Source organism: Trachypithecus francoisi, unplaced genomic scaffold (assembly GCF_009764315.1).
Source record: "Trachypithecus francoisi isolate TF-2019V2 unplaced genomic scaffold, Tfra_2.0 Lachesis_group0, whole genome shotgun sequence".
In the NCBI taxonomy this organism is placed as follows: Eukaryota; Metazoa; Chordata; class Mammalia; order Primates; family Cercopithecidae; genus Trachypithecus; species Trachypithecus francoisi.
In genome coordinates, this window is record NW_022681453.1 from 19,243,802 (window position 1) to 19,264,986 (window position 21,185).

The 21,185-nt window shown below is 48.3% G+C and overlaps 2 protein-coding genes across 5 annotated transcripts in view; one reads left to right on the plus strand and one right to left on the minus strand.

Annotated features, from left to right (window-relative positions):
• Positions 1 to 351: 351 nt before the first annotated feature.
• RBM15B (RNA binding motif protein 15B) lies at positions 352 to 6,916 on the plus strand. The gene has a single exon (XM_033208960.1). The coding sequence runs from the start codon at positions 484 to 486 to the stop codon at positions 3,154 to 3,156; it is 2,673 nt and encodes an 890-aa protein (XP_033064851.1). The 5' UTR covers positions 352 to 483; the 3' UTR covers positions 3,157 to 6,916.
• Positions 4,909 to 21,185, minus strand: part of DCAF1 (DDB1 and CUL4 associated factor 1) — a 120,264-nt gene continuing 103,987 nt past the window's right edge. For 2 of the 4 annotated variants that reach the window (XM_033208933.1, XM_033208952.1), the window contains 2 exons: positions 12,427 to 12,679; positions 6,862 to 7,845 (listed from right to left, as the gene is read on the minus strand). In XM_033208933.1, the coding sequence (XP_033064824.1) occupies positions 7,787 to 7,845; positions 12,427 to 12,679 (312 nt within the window). In that variant the 3' untranslated portion in view covers positions 6,862 to 7,786. Of the gene's footprint in view, positions 7,846 to 12,426; positions 12,680 to 21,185 lie in introns of all 4 variants that reach the window. The other 2 variants (XM_033208923.1, XM_033208942.1) reach the window with 2 other exon arrangements.

Consider the following 21,185-nt stretch of genomic DNA (forward strand, 5'->3'; position numbering starts at 1 on the left):
GACCCCAACGCCCATGGCGTTGCTCCAATCAGCGAGGGCTCCAGCCCCTGCTGGAGGAGGTAGTTGGACCCAAAGCGGCAAAGCACGCCAGGGAGCACAAAGCGTTAGGTCGTCCCGCCGTCCTCTCAGGGTTCCCTACACTCCGCGTAGCCTCAAGCGTCGGCCATACAGGCCGCGCGGTGGCGCCAGAGCGCGCGACCCAGGCCCACTCACCCGGCACTCACAGGGTCACGTGGCACTGGGCGACGCTGCGCGATGAGGCAGGCCCAGCGCGGGTCTCGCCCCGCCCGCCGCAGGGTCACGTGGCACGGCCGGCGCAGCTTGATAACGCAATGCCCGGCCCCTCGGCGCCGCTCCCGCCCCGCCCCGCCGCGCCGAGTCCTTTTGTCCAAGATGGCGGCGCCGGGGGCGCTGCCTCCTCGGCCGCCGCCGCCGCCGCCGCTGTGAGAAACCTACGGGCCGCCCGCCCGCCGCGCCAGCGCCATGAAGCGGCAGAGCGAGCGAGACTCTAGCCCGAGCGGGCGCGGCTCGTCATCGTCGGCCAAGCGTCCGCGGGAGCGCGAACGGGAGGCGGAGGCGGGCGGGCGGCGAGCGGCGCACAAGGCCTCTGGCGGCGCCAAGCACCCGGTTCCAGCGCGGGCCCGCGACAAACCCCGCGGCAGCGGAAGCGGCGGGGGTGGGCATCGCGACGGCCGCGGCACCGGGGACGCGAATCACCGCGCGAGTAGCGGGCGCTCCTCGGGCTCCGGCGCTGGCGGCGGGGGACGCGGCGGCAAGGCCTCGGGGGACCCGGGCGCCTCCGGCTTGTCGCCCCGCGCGTCTCCTCTGCCGCCGCCTCCACCACCGCCTGGGGCCGAGCCCGCGGGTCCCGGCTCATCCGCAGCCGCGCCTGAGTACAAGACGCTGCTCATCAGCAGCCTGAGCCCCGCGCTGCCTGCCGAGCACCTCGAAGACCGGCTCTTCCACCAGTTCAAGCGCTTCGGCGAGATCAGCCTCCGCCTGTCGCACACGCCTGAGCTGGGCCGTGTGGCCTACGTGAACTTCCGGCACCCACAGGACGCGCGCGAGGCCCGCCAGCACGCCCTGGCCCGCCAGCTGCTGCTCTACGACCGCCCGCTCAAGGTAGAGCCTGTGTACCTGCGCGGCGGCGGCGGGAGCAGTCGGCGAAGTAGCAGCAGCAGCGCCGCCGCTTCCACGCCTCCCCAAGGGCCGCCCGCGCCCACCGACCCGCTCGGCTACCTCCCGCTGCATGGAGGCTACCAGTACAAGCAGCGCTCACTGTCCCCCGTCGCTGCCCCGCCCCTGCGGGAGCCCCGCGCCCGCCACGCCGCCGCAGCCTTCGCCCTGGATGCCGCGGCTGCCGCCGCTGTGGGACTGTCCCGAGAGCGGGCCCTGGACTACTACGGGCTGTACGACGACCGTGGGCGCCCCTATGGCTACCCAACTGTGTGCGAGGAGGACCTGATGCCCGAGGATGACCAGCGGGCCACGCGCAACCTCTTCATTGGGAACCTGGACCACAGCGTATCTGAGGTGGAGCTGCGACGGGCCTTCGAGAAATATGGCATCATCGAGGAGGTGGTCATCAAGAGACCTGCCCGTGGCCAAGGTGGTGCCTATGCCTTCCTCAAGTTCCAGAACCTGGATATGGCCCATAGGGCTAAGGTGGCCATGTCGGGCCGAGTGATTGGTCGCAACCCCATTAAGATAGGCTATGGCAAGGCCAACCCCACCACTCGTCTCTGGGTGGGTGGCCTGGGACCTAACACCTCACTGGCAGCTCTGGCCCGGGAGTTTGACCGCTTTGGGAGCATTCGGACCATTGATCACGTCAAAGGAGATAGCTTTGCCTATATCCAGTACGAGAGCTTGGATGCAGCCCAGGCCGCCTGTGCTAAAATGAGGGGTTTTCCCTTGGGTGGACCAGACCGCAGGCTCCGCGTGGATTTTGCCAAAGCAGAGGAGACTCGGTACCCCCAGCAGTACCAGCCCTCACCACTCCCTGTGCATTATGAGCTGCTGACAGATGGATACACCCGGCACCGCAACCTGGACACTGACCTGGTGCGGGACAGGACGCCCCCACACCTTCTGTACTCAGACCGAGACCGGACTTTTTTGGAAGGGGACTGGACCAGCCCCAGTAAAAGCTCTGACCGCCGCAACAGCCTTGAGGGCTACAGTCGCTCAGTGCGCAGCCGGAGTGGTGAGCGTTGGGGGGGAGAGGGGGACCGTGGTTTGCCCAAGCCTTGGGAAGAGAGGCGGAAACGGAGGAGCCTTTCCAGTGACCGTGGGAGGACAACCCACTCCCCATATGAGGAACGGAGCAGGACCAAGGGCAGTGGGCAGCAGTCAGAGCGGGGCTCCGACCGCACCCCTGAGCGCAGCCGCAAGGAGAACCACTCCAGTGAAGGGACCAAGGAGTCCAGCAGCAACTCCCTCAGCAACAGCAGACACGGGGCTGAGGAACGGGGCCACCATCACCACCACCACGAGGCTGCAGACTCTTCCCATGGGAAGAAGGCAAGAGACAGCGAGCGCAATCACCGGCCCACGGAGGCCGAGCCCAAGCCTCTTGAAGAGCCAAAACATGAGACCAAAAAGCTGAAGAATCTTTCAGAGTACGCTCAGACACTACAGCTGGGTTGGAATGGGCTTCTGGTGTTGAAAAACAGCTGCTTCCCCACGTCTATGCACATCCTAGAGGGGGACCAGGGGGTGATCAGCAGTCTGCTCAAAGACCACACTTCTGGGAGCAAGCTGACCCAGCTGAAGATCGCCCAGCGCCTTCGACTGGACCAGCCGAAGCTCGACGAGGTCACACGACGCATCAAGCAGGGGAGCCCCAACGGCTATGCGGTCCTCTTAGCCACCCAGGCAACCCCCAGTGGGCTTGGCACTGAGGGGATGCCCACAGTGGAGCCAGGTCTGCAGAGGCGGCTTCTCAGGAACCTGGTCTCCTACTTGAAACAGAAGCAGGCTGCAGGGGTGATCAGCCTGCCAGTGGGGGGGTCCAAGGGCAGAGATGGCACAGGCATGCTCTACGCCTTCCCACCCTGCGACTTTTCCCAGCAGTACCTCCAGTCAGCACTAAGGACATTGGGCAAGCTAGAAGAAGAACACATGGTGATAGTCATCGTCAGAGACACTGCCTAGCCCAAGCCTGTCTTTCCCAGCGTCATGTTTGTGTCACAAAAGCAGTTATTTTAAAAATCTGATCCCCTCTCTACCCTACCACTTTGGTTTGAATTATCTCCTGGGTTATTTTGGTTCATTTGGGTGGGGATCAAAGTCCTGTCCAGCACCAAAACTAAGTTCTTAGATTTTGGGGGAATTTTTTTTTTTTTTCCAAACGATGAGAAGGGAATCCGGTTATGTTGATTTCTAGTGTACAAGATGATACTGTCTGCTGTGGTTCTGTATTTTTTTATTTTTTGACCAACTGTATGGAAAGTTGTCAGTAAAACCTTTGTCAGGATGGATTTTTAAACCTGTTCAGAGTCCTGGTTTAATCAAGCTAAGAATCGAAGACTTCCCTAGTGCATGTACACGAATGTCCTACGTCATCTTTCCAGCACCACTGCTGCATAGGTCACTCTCGGCCTCTCAGTTCTTCAGGCTGAGTCTGGACTCTAATCACTCATTTTTATCTTGGCTGACAGGCAAGCTTCAGTTTGGGCTCTGGACCCTGCCACACAAGCCCGAGTAGAGCCCATGCAAAGGAAGGGATGGGGTGAGCCCAAGGCCCGTGGTTAGTGGCTACTGATGGTTTTTTTCTGCCTTAAACGGTGTGTGTCCATCATCAGTTTGAGCTGTAGCTGTTGGACAGAGTGCCCACTCAGCATGTTTGGCAGCAGGTAGCCTTCAGCAGCTGTGTAGTCTTGTACAAAGAGACGCTGTGCACTGTTGATGCCAGGGGGTCTCAGGGCCCCTGATCTGTCTAGGTTCCCTCTGTTTTGGCCTCCTTTCTAGCCTCACTCAGCCCGGGGACATCCAGTGTTGGGAGACGGAGTTGCCTCAGATTCCCAGGGGCCCAGCACTCCAAATACTGGAATGGAGGGTTGGAGGCAGCCTTCCTTGGATTTACTCATGAACTGTGCCTAGATGTTTGTGATTTTTGGCTTTCTCTGGGTCGTTCAGGGCTGATGGGTAATAGAGCAGGCCCGTGCCCAGTCATACCTAGAGCTTTGTGGGGGATACCGAACCTCTAGACTGAAGTACTTTTACAAAGCTACAGGGGAGCACAGTGGACTAGGGGATGCCCTTGGTAAGTGACATGATGGTTTCCTAGGTGCAAGATCAGAGCATGTGCCTACACTTTGTGCCCTGATGTTGAGGTGGAGACCTTTGGGAAATAATAGATATTTTTCTGGGGGTAAGTCACAAGTCACTGAGGCGTCAGGCAGTGCTAGAGGTTGAAGCCACTCAAGCCAGTTGGGGAGGAAAGGGATGCAGAGGTACCCTCTAGCTGGAAGGGTGAGATTTAAGGTGGTGTGGACAGTGTGGGCCAGGGAGGAAAACCAGAGCACACAGTTGTCACCATGGAACACCCCAAATGCCACTGTTCAGAGTGTCTGTGTGGCACCTAGGATGTTCAGACGGAACATCGTGAGGGCTGATGAGAACAGAAGCTCTGGTAAGTGAATGAGCCCCTAGATAACCAGGAACTCACTCCAGATTCTGCTGGCCGTGGCATCCTCTCTCCAGGTCTAGTCCCTTACCCGAGCTGGGATGAGGCAGCATGAGTGACACCTGAGATTAGAGGCTGGGGCTCAGTGCAGGCTGTGGAGAGGCCACGCTGGTCCACAGGAACACTTGGCAGTGCTCTTGTAGACCCCTCAGTGATGTGGAATGGACAGGCACTTTGCAAGAGAGCAAGCACGTTCATAACAAAACAGCAACACAAGGACATGTTAAACATGTTTATTTGCCTGTTTTTACTTGAGCTGTGGTCACAGCTGCCAGGTACCTACGCAAGTCAGTTGGGTACAGCAGGACATGCCACCATTCCAGGGTAGCTGGTACTGCCAGAAACAGGAGTGGGTCTTGTCCTGTTGAAGGCACACTGCAGGGTTTTTCCTGCGGATCTCCAACAAACGCCTGAGTCACAGGCCAGAGCTGCCTTGGTATGTAAGTCCAAAACTTCTCTGGGCTACCTATCTTCCTTCATGAAGCGGGTGCTCAGGACCCAGAAGAAGCTACCTCCCAGCTTTCTGAGACAGAACCAAGTAAAAGGAAACATGCTAGAAAACGTGCCTGGAGAAGACACTTCAACCTTTGCCTTATCCAACCCCTCTTCAGAGAAAGGTGCCCCATGGCCCCAAAAAGAACTGCCAAGTTTTGGTGAGGAGTAACACCCTGGCATGACCTTCCTTCTCCTTCTTGGCCCTCAACCACTTCCTCTGGCTCTTAAGACCCAGCAGGTTCTGTGAACTCTCAGGCCTTGGCCAGCACTAGTGAGAGGAAGTCAGGTGGTCAATGCCCTGATGATTTTATGAAACTGCCCCAGTGAGAAAACTCTTACTTCAGGCATCCAGTGCCCCCACCCAGGGTTCAGGTCCTGTCTAAGGTGTTGCTTAAAGACAAAAAGACAACATTTGCCTCACCGGTGGTGTGCCACTGTTCTCACGCTGCCTCCTATGTGACTCCGATTTTGAGCCCTGGTAGAATAAGGAAGAGAGCTGATGCTTCCTCAGCCCCTTAGCACATGTTCCTAAGGGTGTGTTGTCAAGCCAACCCGAATTCTGCCTCCCTATTATAGTTCCTATCTCCCCCTTAGAGACCTGTGGGTGCTCCCAGCAGAGTTGAGACTGGCTCCACTGAGTTAATGACTAGAATATAGTGCTTTCACTACTTCTTGATTGTTAACCTGTTTTCTTCTGATGCTGGTCAGTACCAGCAGTCAGACTATTCCACTGGTTAAGTGTTAACTACCATTAAAGTGAGGCATGAAGCAAAAGAGCTGAGTCCTCTGCTCTCCAGAGGACTAAGAAATACCTGTGTGACACAGACCCACTTCAGTATGTACAGCAAATTCTATAGTGCTCCTAAGCCCAGCAAGGCTTTACCTGCCCCTGGAGAGTTTTAGCCATCTTGTGTTTCTTGTTTACTTCACAAATTTGTCCCCTCTTCTCTCTGTTAAGGGAGAGAAGTCACTTTAGCTGGATAATACCTATGTAACAAACTGAGCAGCTGTTATTTGGGCAAAATCAAATGAAGAAAGACTATGATTTTGTATTTATTGTGGGAATGGAAAACAGGGTGGGGTGGGTGGGTGAGTGAAAAGGTAGAAATCCCTGGTCCTTTGCCTACTGGTTACACAGTTTCACCATAGGCCAATTTTAGGGGCCTCTGAAGTATCTTTCTACAAACGCAGACCAAGCTCCACTACCCCAAACCTGCCAGGACTGCTCAAGTCCACTGTCACAATCCCTCTCAGAAAACATTAGTAGCCATTGCCCTAGCTACACAGAAGGCCAAAATGCTTTTTCACTCCTTAGCTCTGCCAGCTGCATCCTCCAAAACTTCCCAGAATACCTCCCTTTCCAGTTCCACCAAATCTGTACTTGGGAGCAGCCTGTTGGATCCAGAACATGAGGACAGAGAGCTGCGTCCACAGAGGACAAAGCCCTGACCTCTCTCCACATTACCCTTCCAAAAACAGGTCCTCCCCATGAGGGAGCTACAGGGCAGAGGCAGACACTGTGAGTAAGCTACTCTCCTCCCTGGAGTGCTCTATGTGGGCAGAACATGCTCTCCCTGCCTCTCCTGGAAGGCGTCTCCTCTATGGCGTGGCTAGAGCTGCAAAAAAGGGACACACCCCACTTGGGTAAAAGAAAATAGGGAAAGGCCATAAACAAAGACAGACTTGTAGTTTATTTTGTATTTTTTTTAAATAAATACACTTTACATTAAAGAAAAAGGCCTTTGATTTGTAATTTCCACATTGGGGAGAAAGGGAAGAAAAAAAGATTTTTGAAAAACTGAATCACAAAGAAAAATAGAGGGAGTGAACTTATATCCTAAGTTCCCTCAACTCCACAGAACCAATATCCACAATGACCATGCTGCTCCCAAATCATGAAGGTGAGTGAATTTAGGCATTTACCCAGCAGACAGAGTGTCTTCCTCCCCCACTCTGGCACGAAGGAAAACAAATTAACCTGACAGCATATGAGGCAACAAAACAGGTTAAAAAATCATATATTATATTTATAATAAAATATTCTTAATCCTTATCAATTTAAGAAACCACGATTTTCCTTTTCATTTAAATACGTATGTAAAAATGCCTCTATATTGTTATTTAGACATCATTTTCTTCCAAAGAAAATGAAGTGCAGGGACAAGAGACCTGGTGGATATAAGTTCATACCCTCAGTTATAAATGCCTGTTTTTTTTTTCCTTTTTAAAGTTTTATAAAAAACTATTTCTTGTTCTTTAAGTAAAGAACATTATACAAAGAAAATATATTGTGAAATACCCCAGAGACATGTTTTTTTTTTCCCTTGAAAGATATGTCCATTCTAGGAAATGGTGGGGGGTGGGGGTGGGGGGGTGCAGAGTAGGGCCTAGTAGTCCCTGTTGTCATTTTTGTGGTTGTTATTGTTTCTGGAAGGACTCTCGGGTGCCAATGAGGCTCTCTAAGCCATAATCCTCTGAATGCAGGGCATGCAGCTCCTTAAAAGACAGACAGCCCTGGGAGAAAGAGAAGGGAATATGTTCTGAATTCATTTGACTCAGTTTCTCGCCTGCCAAGAATCTCTTCCAAGCAGTGATGGTTCCTCACTCATTCAGGGATAAGATGATGTCATCTTCCAAATCAGAGTTGTCAGAGCTGTCAGCTGAAAGGGAAGAATAGGGAGAGACAAGATTACACACTAGGCTTATAGGAAACTTTCATAAGGAAGCACCTGCACTCACATACATTCATGGCCAAGCAAGGTTAAATACCAGTTTCCAGAAAGAAGAAAACACATCAATTAACTGCTTGGAGCTGGCTCTGGAGAATACTCCTGTTGCTTGGCAACTGTATTCTCCCTGGGACCTTTTGCTCTCCTAAGGGCCTGGACACAGTGCCCCTGCTTCCTGCCTGGGAGGCGCTGAAGGAATCAAGCGAGTGCCATCTGAAGCTTCCCCCCCATGCCACTTTAAATGGCTGCAAAGGGGCAGAGCTGAGGGGAGGAGTGAGTGAGCCTCTATGGCCCTTGGCCTCTGGTGTCCTTCAAGGATGGGCACAGGCCTGCCTGACCTCAAGAGACCACTACTAGAAAGGCAGGCTGAGACCAGGCAAAAGTGAGAGATGTAACTTTTCTGAAACACCTTAGTCACGCCCTTCAATCCTCAGAAGACCGACCACCAAGACAGATAGTCACCCTAGATTCATGCCTCTGTAATTTCGGAATATGGTCTGCAAATTATATTCCCAAAAAGGTGCAGGCCAGTTTGTAGCAATACAGGAGAAGCAGCTACCCATCCAGAGGCAGGAGGCCAGCAGGAGCAGTGTGACGCCCTGGAAGACAGCACTGTCTCTGATGAGGACCCTCTCTGCTTGATAATCTGCCTTCTCTGGCAGCACATGGACACATTAACACTTCTGGAAGGATCTGTTAAGGGGTGAAACTTAAGTGGTAGCAAAAAGGACCCTCGAGATGAGGTAGATACACCATATCTGGCTAATCAAAATCAGAAAGAAACAGGGTACCTAGCTGTAGGGACTCTAATATTCGCTGAGTCAAAGAAAAGGAAAGTTCTCAGTGCCCAATTTGATTACTCGTAGCTCAGGAGGCTATGAAACCATTTTAACAAGGTCCCCCGTAAAACAGACAAACCCTGAGCCGGAGCCCTGCAAATGCCCCATGTGTTAAGGGGCAGTCACTAGATGCAAAGAATCCCTCATCAGCCTCTTCCAGTGCCTAAGAGAATCAACTCTTAGACAAACAGGGAAAGAACAATTCATGTTCCCAAACCTTCCTTCATTCACCATCCCCAAACACAATTTCCTTTAGGAGGAAAACTGAAGTGGACAAAGGAAAACCAAGAAAAGCATCGCAATGATACCGAAAAGTCTTGAAGTAAGCAAAAGAAATGGCTGACAAAACCAGTGTTCCTGGGTCTAAGTGGGCACACTGACTGTACTGGTGAAGAGTAGGAAAACAAGATGGAGATGGCAAAGAACTATTTTCTGACACAGCTGAACAAAGCAAGCCTCAGCTCCTCTGCTATAAGAGCTCCAGGAGGAAGTGTCACAGGAAGGTGTAGGGCCTCCTCCCCAGAGCCAAGTCCAGCACTGTGTCCCCACCCCACACCACAAACTTGCCTGATCCCTGTGGCAGCATCCACCACATCCCCCCAGGACTCATGCTCTCCACAAGCCAACAATGCTAGACCTGCTGGCGCGAGACCCTTCTGCCCAGCAGCTACGCAGCTCTTAAGAACTAAGAATCTTAACCACGCTGTAGCACATCTAAGAACTGTAAATGCAGCTTAACGAGATCACAGCACAATCTTCTTTAAGCAAATAACTGTCAGGCTCAGAGTCTGAGAGAAAACCTCCAGGGCTTGGGCACCAACTCCCCTCTGGTGGTCAGATCGTAGGATGCCTTTCTCTACCTTCCTTACCCTTTCCTCATTCTCCAAGTGTTGAAGTGACCCAGTCCTAAACCCTGGTTGGGACCTCCCATTCTGAAAGGTCACTAAGGCAAAGACAATCTAGGTATAATTAATCCCTGTAGTGTTTAACCTATCACTCCACAACATACAGGCTTTGGAGGCAGGGCTGACAAGCACAGACACATAAAGATCTCAGAATCAGGCCGGGCGCGGTGGCTCACGCCTGTATCCCAGCACTTTGGGAGGCCGAGGCGGGTGGATCACGACGTCAGGAGATCGAGACCATTCTGGCTAACAAGGTGAAACCCTGTCTCTACTAAAAATACAAAAAATTAGCCAGGCGAGGTGGCAGGCGCCTGTAGTCCCAGCTACTCGGGAGGCTGAGGCAGGAGAATGGCATGAACCTGGGAGGCGGGGCTTGCAGTGAGCCAAGATTGAGCCACTGCACTCCAGCCTGGGCAACAGAGCGAGACTCTGTCTCAAAAAAAAAGTCTCAGAATCAAGGTGTTTCTCTTCCTAGGGCCAGTGCTCTGCATCTGGAATCATCTAGTCCCTGCAGACTCCAAGGTCTATGTAAACATACATGGGGGCACATGGGTGTGGTTTTCTATCATTTCTATGGTTTTCACCCTATCCTAAAAGGGCTCTTCATAAGCCCAGTAAGGTTCAGAGCTACTGCTCTAAAGGATTAGTGTGAGGCAAAACTATGGGTGCTAAGAATGCTCTGCTTGCTGACAGCAGCTGGGATCTTCTATGAAACACAAAAAGAGCTATGGAGTGTGCACCAGATGCCACCTCTGCATCTCCACCTCAATTCTGAAGTCCACTCTGAGACGTCCTCAAGTTGTGATCCATTATTTTCACATCGTAAATAGTTTCATAAAGTTACAACATTCTCACAACTGATAGAGTTAAAGTTTTCCAGATTACCTTTGGCTTGAAAGAAGGAATTTCCTAAACAGCTAAAAGGGGTAGTAATTGTACAGGCCAAATACAAACTGAGTGGCTTTATATTCAAATTAAGAATGGAAAATTCAAGTGATGCTCTCTTATTTTGGGAGCACCACCATCAGCTGGCCTGCTGTTTGTTGACCCTCCCAACCTGCCCTGCTAACTACTTGTAATTGAAAGGAGGTATAACTTGTTTCCCATGTCTCACTATTCACATATGACAAAAACATTCACTAAAACTTGCCCGATGTCTGACCATGGCTTCGGCCTACTCCACTGAATCACCTCAGCCTCCAAGTATGAAAAAACAGAAGTTAGGCCGGGCGCGGTGGCTCAAGCCTGTAATCCCAGCACTTTGGGAGGCCGAGACGGGCGGATCACGAGGTCAGGAGATCGAGACCATCCTGGCTAATACGGTGAAACCCTGTCTCTACTTAAAAATACAAAAAACTAGCCGGGCGACGAGGCGGGCGCCTGTAGTCCCAGCTACTCGGGAGGCTGAGGCAGGAGAATGGCGTAAACCCGGGAGGCGGAGCTTGCAGTGAGCTGAGATCCGGCCACTGCACTCCAGCCTGGGTGGCAGAACAAGACTCCGTCTCAAAAAAAAATAATAATAAAAAAAATAAATAATAAATAAAAATAAAAAAAAAAAAAAGAAAAAACAGAAGTTGATCAACAGCAGATGAACAGATAGAAGACACTCCCCTACCCTCCCACCCTCAAGCTTCCTCAAAATACAGCCTTGGTAAGAAGATTCATGTACAGCTGCAGAGCTAACAGGCTCTTTGAATTATCTGCTGATTTTTGCAGGATTCATTACCATAGTCAGGGGACAACTTGACTTCAGAAATCTAATGGGAAGTAACCAGAAAAACTGGAGTTTGTTCCTCAAAATTTGGATTAAGAAAAAAAGGTAAATAAAAGGAAGTGAATAAACCAGAAGCCAAAGGGAAAATATTTGTCCCTTGGCTGTTAGGAGGCATTAGCCAAAGGGAGACAGGAAAGGGCTCCTCCACAAGAAGGCCTGCATTTCTTTATAATTCACCCCAAAAAGAACAGCACCCCATGACGGGCTACTTCTGACTGATTCTAGCCCTGCCTCTCAGCGGAGAGCTACGCTTTGGCCTTTCATTCTAAGGCTAATTCTCTAAAGCAAGAGCTGACAAACTACAAGCCCACCACCTATTTTTGCAAAACAAAGTCTTATTAGAACACAGCCACATTCATTCATTTATGTATTGTCTATGACTGCTTTCTCACTACAACAGCAGAGTTGAAGAGCTGCAATAAAGGCCATATGGCCTACAAAGCACATATATATGCATATATATATATGCTTGGAGTGCAGTGGTGTGATCTCAGCTCACTGCAACCTCTGCCTCCCAGGTTCAAGCGATTCTCCTGCCTCAACCTCCCAAGTAGCTGGGATTTACAGGCAGGTGCCACCACGCCTGGCTAATTTTGTATTTTTAGTAGAGACAGGGTTTCATCATGTTGCCCAGGCTGGTCTCGAACTCCTGACCTCGGGTGATCCACCTGCCTCAGCCTCCCAAAGTGCTGGGATTACAGGCATAAGCCACCGTTCCCGGCTGCATAAAATATTTACTGTCTGGTCTTACAGAAAAAGTCTGCCAATCTCTACTTGAAAGGTAAGAGATGACAGCCATTTGGTTGGGTTCCATAGTCTGAAAGGAGAGGAGGGCAGAGATGCAAAGGTGCTTTGCCTCAAAAGACCGGAACAGTGAATCAAGTTACAGGGCACAGAACCATGGTATGGCTTTGCCCTCTAAGTTGTATAGGCACAAAAGAAGGGATTTTGCCCTGGGTGCCAAGGCTCAGCCTGAACTCTGCCCTATACTTACTGTCCCCCAGGATCAGTTCCACCTCCTCATCTGCATCAGAGTCTTCATCCTCCCCGTCCTCTCCCTCCTCTAGAAGGTTTGCTAGCTCCTCATCAGATGGAGAGAAGTCATTGTCCCCATCTTCCCCTGCGTTCTCATTATTGTCATCCTCCTCCAACTCTGCCTCCAGCAACTGGTCAGTGTCAAGCTCATCTAAATCATCGGTGTCATCATCATCTTCATCATCATCTTCTTCCTCCTGTTCTTCCTCTTCCTGGTAAGAAAGCATAAGGTTCATTACTACAAACACAGAGGCCTGACCCATGTAGGCCACATGGCGAGTCGACCAAAGGGACAGGGTGGGAAACTGTCAGTAGAAGGGGTAGTGATCTAGACGAACGCAGACTTCATGAGCCAGCCAGACTTGTCAGTGATGGCTGAGATAGACACACATGTCCCCCAAGACTGTCAAAGCAACCCTCAGACAAGGACTAATGGCCTGTGTGCCCTTATGCAAGGAAAAAGACTACTCGCTTCACAGAAGTCTCTCCCATCAATCTTCTAGGAACCCAAGGGGGCTCTTCCTTCTCACCTGCATCAACCAAAGCAAGGGAAATCAGCTGAGGCACTAGAAAAAATCCTTTTGCTGGGCGCGGTGGCTCAAGCCTATAATCCCAGCACTTTGGGAGGCCGAGATGGGCGGATCAAGAGGTCAGGAGATCGAGACCATCCTGGCTAACATGGTGAAACCCCGTCTCTACTAAAAAATACAAAAAACTAGCCGGGCGAGATGGCGGCGCCTGTAGTTCCAGCTACTCGGGAGGCTGAGGCAGGAGAATGGCATAAACCTGGGAGGCGGAGCTTGCAGTGAGCTGAGATCTGGCCACTGCACTCCAGCCTGGGCGACAGAGTGAGACTCCATCTCAAAAAAAAAAAAAAAAAGAAAAAGAAAAAATCCTTTTACCTGGAATCTAAAATGCAACACTTTAACAAAATGGAAGAACACAGCTGCTCATTATCTCCTCAGCCCTTCAAGCTCTTGCCCTTGATCTTCTAACCAAGAATGTGAATAAGCTCCTTAACCACGCTATCATAAACATTTGATCAGAACATTGCAACAAGACTTAAAATATAGAACACTAACAGAAACCCATATTTCCTGTTATAAGCCAAAAAGAAAAAAAAAAAGTATGCTAGAGAAACTATCTTTCTTTCCATTCTTACAAGAACTTGCCAAAGGCAAGAAAATTACCAGAACATCAATGAAATACTTTGTTCTAGGAACCCTGGGCTTTGTAAATGGTACATTCTGGCATCTGCCACAGATTTCAGGTTTGCATTAGAATCCCAACCGTTTCCCTTCAAAAGGGAGAGGACACAAAGATACCCACCTCTTTGCTTTAACAGGGATAACAGGCATTCCCAAGTAAATGTAGCTGCCACTCAGGACACTTATCTTTCTGCTCAAACATCAACTGTCAGCCTTGCCAATAGCAAAGGATTCTAATTGTTACAATAATAAATTGTAGAATTCATTTAACACATCAACCTAATGAAAGTCAAGATGGAATAAGCCCAACGTAGGCACAAAAAAATTTTTTTTTGGTTATTATTATTTTAAAACTTATACTGAGTGGTTACATCTTTTTTCATTTGAAAGGTTAAAGTGCCTGCCAAGCACTTAAAAACCAAGCATTTTGTGCTTACCCAGTCATTAGAAACCAGTGTGTAACATAAGCTAGGATCATTCAGCAGGGTAGCTCCGCTTTGCAGACTTCTGGTAATTTTGGAACCACCACTAGTGACTTTTTGATAAACTGTGTAATTCAGTAATTTAGAGTCTTCAAAATTTCTGCCAGCTATGTTGGAAAAACTGAGCCCCTTTTAAATACCTAGTACTCCTAATACTTGTGCAAGTGCATGTATGGTCTGTACCAGATTTTGTGGGAGCATTTGTGTATGTGCCAACACACGCACACATAGAAGGCCTGAGACTATTCCATAGCCTTGGCCACACATCCCCTCCAGAGGTGAGTGGATAAATACTAAGCATTTACCCGCCTCAAAGGAACTATGAGTGTCTGGAGGCAACAATGATAAACTGAAACACAGACAGGCTCTCAGCCCCTACAAGCACACAAGCTCATACAAATAACTGGGAAAGGAGAGCAGGGTCCAAATACAGGGAAAATCATCCAAGTGCTTACCAGATTACAACTTTTGCCTCTTTTTACAGGCATATTTTCATAGACTTGACCAAAATTAGCTAATCCACTAACAAAGTGCCACAGTTAAAAGTAAGTAAAGAAGAAAGCATCCAGGGCCCTGTGTCTCTTTAGGCTTCATGGACAGAACACTTATATTTAAAATTTAAAATAGCACAACTAAAGGTCCATGGTTGAGTGGGTACATGAAAGGTTAAACTGCTCAAATAGGCATAGGCTAGCCAGAAAATTCATGAAGACAATTCTCTTTCATTTTGAAGAACATCGAGGGTTAGTTGATCCAGAAGAACTGAACAAAAAGCTTCCAAATCAAGAGCAATCCTGGAAAATTTTCAAGCAGGGTCTAAGCTTTGAACTACATACCATTCCAAACTCTTCCAGCAGCAGACAAACCCAAATTTTACTTAGTTTTATAGCAGAAGAAGCAGATGTATATATATTCATCCCAGAAGGCCACGAACACATCATATGTGACCATGAGAGAGGAGGGGAAATCAGTAGGAAAGAGATCTACCTGAATCTCCAGTTGAGCACCTCACTTTGTTGTCTCTACTTTGTATTTATTGCCCAATGCTGATTTCTCACCATGTATTTTGTCACACATGGACACAGTCATAAACTCACTTTCCAAATTTTAAATCTGAAACCGGGATCATGAAGCAGATGCTCACAAGACCCATCCAAAATGCTGTGGCAGAACCCAAAAGAGATTCTAAGAAGCAATTTTAGGAGCATTCGCTGCTGGTCAAGTAACTGATTGGTGGCATGAGCTCCTCTCCTTCAGATCTAAAGAATAAAGCTTCCAATAATGAGTGGTCCAAAAAGTAAACACTAAAAATAATTATTTAATGAAAAAGCAAAGCTTAGCTGGGCACACTGGCACGCACCTGTACTCCCAGCTACTCAGGAAGCTGAGGCAGGAGAATCACTTGAGCCCAGGAATTCAAGGCTACACTGAGCTACGACTGTGCCACTGCACTCCAGCCTGGGCAACAGGGTGAGATCCCATTTCTTTAAAAAAAAAAAAAAAAAGAAAGAAAAAAAAAAGGTTGAGCGCGTTGGCTCATGCCTGTAATCCCAGCATGTTGGGAGGCCGAGGTGGGCGGATCACAAGGTCAGGAGATCCAGACCATCCTGGCTAACACAGTGAAACCCTGTCTCTACTAAAAATACAAAAAATTAGCCAGGCATGATGGCGGGCGCCTGTAATCCCATCTACTCAGGAGGCTGAGGCAGGAAAATTGCTTGAACCCGGGAGGTGGAGCTTGCAGTGAGCCAAGATCATGCCACTGCACTCCAGCCTGGGTGACAGAGCAAGACTCTGTCTCAAAAAAAATAAAAAATAAAAAATAAAAAAGCAAATTTTGCTAGAATCCTGACTCAACTCTGACAACATTTAGATAATGTTTTGGATCCAGGGATATTTTTTTTTTTTTCAATTCTCTAAGACTTCTTTTAGGGCTCAAAGGAATTCAGGGTCAGGTCATTTTAAATTAAAGTACTAATAAAGTTCCCTACAGAAAGAATTCTAAAACTCTTCTCTCCTTAATTCCACCTACATCAATTTCATGGTTACCCAAAGCCCCCAAACCCTGCAGATAAACAACTCACCCCTTTCCTTTACAGAAAATAGGCCAACTGGCATAAGCTCCTTCTGCTGCTCTCTGGTCCCCTCCACATCTAAACCTGCCTTCAGCCATGGTCTGAGGAGGAAGCATGCTGCCTACTCCTGCTCTGGATCTCAGCCAACCCTGAGACCCTGTTACCACAGACACTGTTCTCATCCCCACCTCACCACCACCTTCACACTGGCTTCTCACCTTCCACGCCAAGAGGTTCAGTTCTCCCAAACCTAATAAGCTCTCGATCTACATAGGCTTCAGATGCCTTCTACCTACACTTTGGTCGGGCATGGTGGCTCATACCTGTCATCCCAGCGCTTTGGGAGGCCAAGGTGGGTGGATCACCTGAGGTCAGGAGTTCGAGACCAGCCTGGCCAACATAGTGAAACCTCATCTCTACTAAAAATACAAAATTAGTCCAGCATGGTAGCACATGCCAAGCACATGCCTATAGTCCCAGCTAGTTGGGAGGTTGAGACAGGAGAATCGCTTAAACCTACGAGGTGGAGGTCTGGGCAAGACAGAGCGAGACTACGTCTCCAAAAAAAAAAAAAAAAAAAAGTCATTCAAATCTGATCCTGATCTTTATGCAACATGTCATATTTTGCTAAATGTATAAATGCCTATTTTAAAAAATACTTTTTCTGTACTTAAAAGCTAAAGGTTCATCACTTTAGGGTCCTAAATGTTTGTGTTTTTTTTTCCTCATTGGCAGAATCTAACTCAAGTTACATTTTAATTCTTTAGGAAAAAGAGCCTTTCAGGAATCATCGCATTCAGCTCTGACCAGGTGTGTGTAATCAGTAAAGACTTTTACCATCTGCTTCTAGACAGTGGAGAACACACAGGAAGCATGGCACACAGTGTGTCCCAGATGCCAAAATGGAGTGGAACACAGACAGCACTATTCCTTTGTTGAGCTTTTTCTTATAAATTTAAGGTTAAGTGGCCGGGCGCGGTGGCTCAAGCCTGTAATCCCAGCACTTTGGGAGGCCGAGACGGGCGGATCACGAGGTCAGGAGATCAAGACCATCCTGGCTAATACGGTGAAACCCCGTCTCTACTAAAAAACTACAAAAAAACTAGCCGGGCGAGGTGGTGGGCACCTGTTGTCCCAGCTACTCGGGAGGCTAGGCAGGAGAATGGCGTAAACCCGGGGGGCGGAGCTTGCAGTGAGCTGAGATCTGGCCACTGCACTCCAGCCTGGGAGACAGAGCGAGACTCCGTCTCAAAAAAAAAAAAAAAAAAAAAAAAAAGAAAGAAATTTAAGGTTAAGTATAATTAGCTAAAATGTATTGGCTTGTCAAAATCTAGGAGCAATGATCAATTACTCATCTTTAGTTTTATAACTTTTCTAAAAGCCAAATCAAAGATGAATGATTTCTAAAAACACAGGCACCAGGCCTGGCGCGGTGGCTCATGCCTATAATCGCAGCACTTTGGGAGGCTGAGATGGGCAGATCACCTGAGGTCAGGAGTTCGAGATCGGCCTGGCTAACATGGTGAAACCCCATCTCTACTAAAAATACAGAATTAGCTGGGTATGGTGGTGGGCACCTATAATCCCAGCTACTCCGGAGGCTGAGGCAGGAGATTTGCCTAAACCTGGGAGGCAGAGGTTGCAGTGAGCTGAGATCGCAACACTGCACTCCAGCCTGCATGACAGGGTGAGACTCCGTCTCAAAAGAAACAGATACCAAACTTCTAATGGATAATAATGAGCTTTGATAGGTGACTAGCTTATCTCCACTTTCATCAAATGCCTGAAGGTAGGCAGACTAGCAGCCTCGGGAACCAAGTATTTATGGCTGTCCAATACATTGTGTAGGTTTTCATTCATCTAGATACAGCTGTACCTGTCATCCTTTCCTCTTAATCTCCAAACTTATTTAAGTTAAGGACAAAGGACAACTAATATGGCATGTCAATTGTATCTCAATAAAGCTCTTTATATAAGCTGGACCATTTTATTAGATGGCGGCTGACCATTCAGGTTTCTGAATTTATTTTACTATAATGAAAAGGCAAATTCAAAGGTGTTGGTAACAGGTGCCTGTATCCTTGAGCCATATAAGTCATATCTGGAACATCTGAGAAAACCTGAGAACAGATATCTAGACTAGGACAAAACTTTGAATAGCAAATGATTCATAGGAAAATGTAAAGTCTCTAGTTTTAAAATCAGGTGAAGCGTACAAAGCAAAGTAAAACTAGAGACTGGTTTTCCTACAAAGGAAAGTGAGTTTAAAAAAAAATCAAGCTGGAACACTGTGCATGAGAGGCAGTGGGAAGAAATCTGATGGAGATAGTAAAAACAGCCAAACCCTACCACGAGATTCTAGAAGGAGCATGGATCAACAGAATTAAGGTTACAAAGGAGACCTACTCAAATAGATATATTATCCCACCTGAAACATCTCTAAATCAAAAATCAAAATCCCAAGGGTTTGAGCAGATAAGCAGTTCTCTAACAGAGGTCCTTCAAACATGAAATGCACCAGATCATCAATAAGGGCTGTAATATCAGTATGGAGTGAAACATGCCTAGATCCTAAGAAATCTGGAAGCCACAATAATAACTTAGCCATGTTGCATACCTACCCTGCCACATAGTCTTCTCTGAGCTAGAAAGCTTTCTGGCTCTTCTACAGGCTGGGCCCCAGAGCCACTCCTCAGAGTCCTCTTGAGCCTGCCCCTCTCACTCTTGGCTGTCATGCTGAGACAGCCTCTTGCTTTCCTTCCTGCACCCAAGTCCAAAGTCCTGACCACTACCATATGCCCTTCCTAATATCTTTCTCCCTTAACTTCTCAAAAATTAAGCAGAAAAAAAGAAGAATTAGTCAGTCTTTTTCCTGACCCAAGCCTCCCTGGAGAGGGTGGGATAAGAGGAGTGTGACTCTTAAATTATTCCCTTATGGTGGCCTCTTGCTTCCACAGCCAGCCACCAATCACCAGTGCCTTTGCCTCTCACCACTCCATGTCTGCAAAAATAAGGCCAACCCAGAGAATAGTCTTCCAACTCCCAAGGTGTCTAGGGCAATCTCAACTTTCCTCTGAGTTGACCTCCTGCTCAAAGACAGACACCAGGCATCACATGGACCCAGGTGATGGTTCCCAGAGAAGATTGCTGCCCACTGCCTTATAAAATGCAAAGATATGGAAGGGCTGGGATAATGATGTTGACAAATAACCCAGTTTTGGCCTCAGATTTATGCTTCAACATGTAACATCCAAGAAGCCTGATTCAGAACTGATACCTGGTAGTCATTAATAAACCCATGGAGGACAAAGCAGTCGACAGTCACCCACACCATTGCAATGTACACGCAAATGGCTTGACAACTGCACCCTCTATATCGACCCAAGAATAAACTACGTCTTGTTTCATGATAACTAACATGAAAAAGTAGGCATTAAGGGAGTGAGGTGACTAAGGTAGCAAACTTAAGTGAGAATAAAAGAAAAGGCAATATTAAGAAACCCACTCAAGGCAACCACATGAAATTTGGAGGACCTAATACCAAGTTCTGCTACCCAGAAAGACTAGAAACATGTACAACCTGTTAACAGCACAGCACTCAAGAAAACACTAAAATTCATGTCACAAATAAATCAAAGATCTCAAGTATCCATCAGAAAACCTCTCCCTTCTATGCACATCTCATAACTCACATGAGCTTTAGACACTGCTGGCTCCTCTCACCCATGAAACCAAGGCCCCTATAGAGCCCATATAGCTGGAAAGCAGTAAAGGAAAGCCTTTCTACACTAAGAGATCCTTGGCAGCATTTGGTGAAGTTGTTTCAAACTCTACAGCCTAATTATCCTTTACCAGGCCCTGAGGAAAGCTCTGCTGTGATCCCACAGTGGCCACCAGCTGCCCACCACACAAGAGTCTCCTCACTCTGCTCAGAAGCCCATTTCTGCAGATCATGAATCATCTCGGGCCTCTAATAAAACGCATGCTTAGGCAGTCAGAACAGTGAAGACCAAGAGAGCACACACAGGGGATTTTAGGTTGAGTCTCTGTTCTAGCTTTTTCACCCAGGTGTATTTGATCCAGGTATACTGTGTCATCTTTGATGTACAGGTGATACAGTATTCAAAGGATTTGATTTACAGAACAAATTATATGCTCATAACCTGTAACGTCCAACAGTAAAACACATAGCTAAATCTCAAACTAGCTAAATCTCAACAAAACACCCTTGCTTAGTCCGTACTAAGCCCTATTAGAGAAAAACATGGGTCCTTTGCCCTAATATTAGACTTGCATCCTTACAAAATTACCATTTTCAAAAATTACCATTTTCAAAAATTTTTGCTTTTAAAGAATTATTTTAAATGTAAGTACAAGCTCTTTCAGAAGGACGCTAAGAGAAAACTATTACATTAGCCCTAACCATTGAGCATGATTTATCAAAAAGTAGGGGAGGGATGAGGGCAAGAGAGCTGTGGCAATGCAAACTGAGGGAATTGTACTTTCCCCAGTCCTGTGATGCCAGTGCTCCTCATCCAGAGCACCTCTGTGCCCTTAAAGAGGAGACAAAGCTGGCTGGGCACGGTGCCTCATGCCTGTAATCCCAGCACTTTGGGAGGCCGAGGCGGGTGGATCACCTGAGGTCAGGAGTTCCAGACCAGCCTGGCCAACATGGTGAAACCCCGTCTCTACTAAAAAAAATACAAACATGAGCTGGGCATAGTGGCACGTGCCTGTAATCCCAGCTACTCAGGAGGCTGAGGCAGAAGAATCGCTTGAACCCCAGAGGTGGAGGTTGCAGTGAGCCAAGTTTGCATCATTACACTCCAGCCTGGGTGACAAGAGCAAAACTCCATCTCAAAAAAAAAAAAAAGGAACAAAGCACCAAGACTAAAGAATACGGGGGGGAAAACAGAAATGAACTCAAGAACTGGGAAAGAAAACATTTTTAGC

Excerpts from the sequence above, each read along its gene's own strand:
- RBM15B (XM_033208960.1), top strand. The coding sequence starts at position 484 with ATGAAGCGGCAGAGCGAGCGAGACTCTAGCCCGAGCGGGCGCGGCTCG.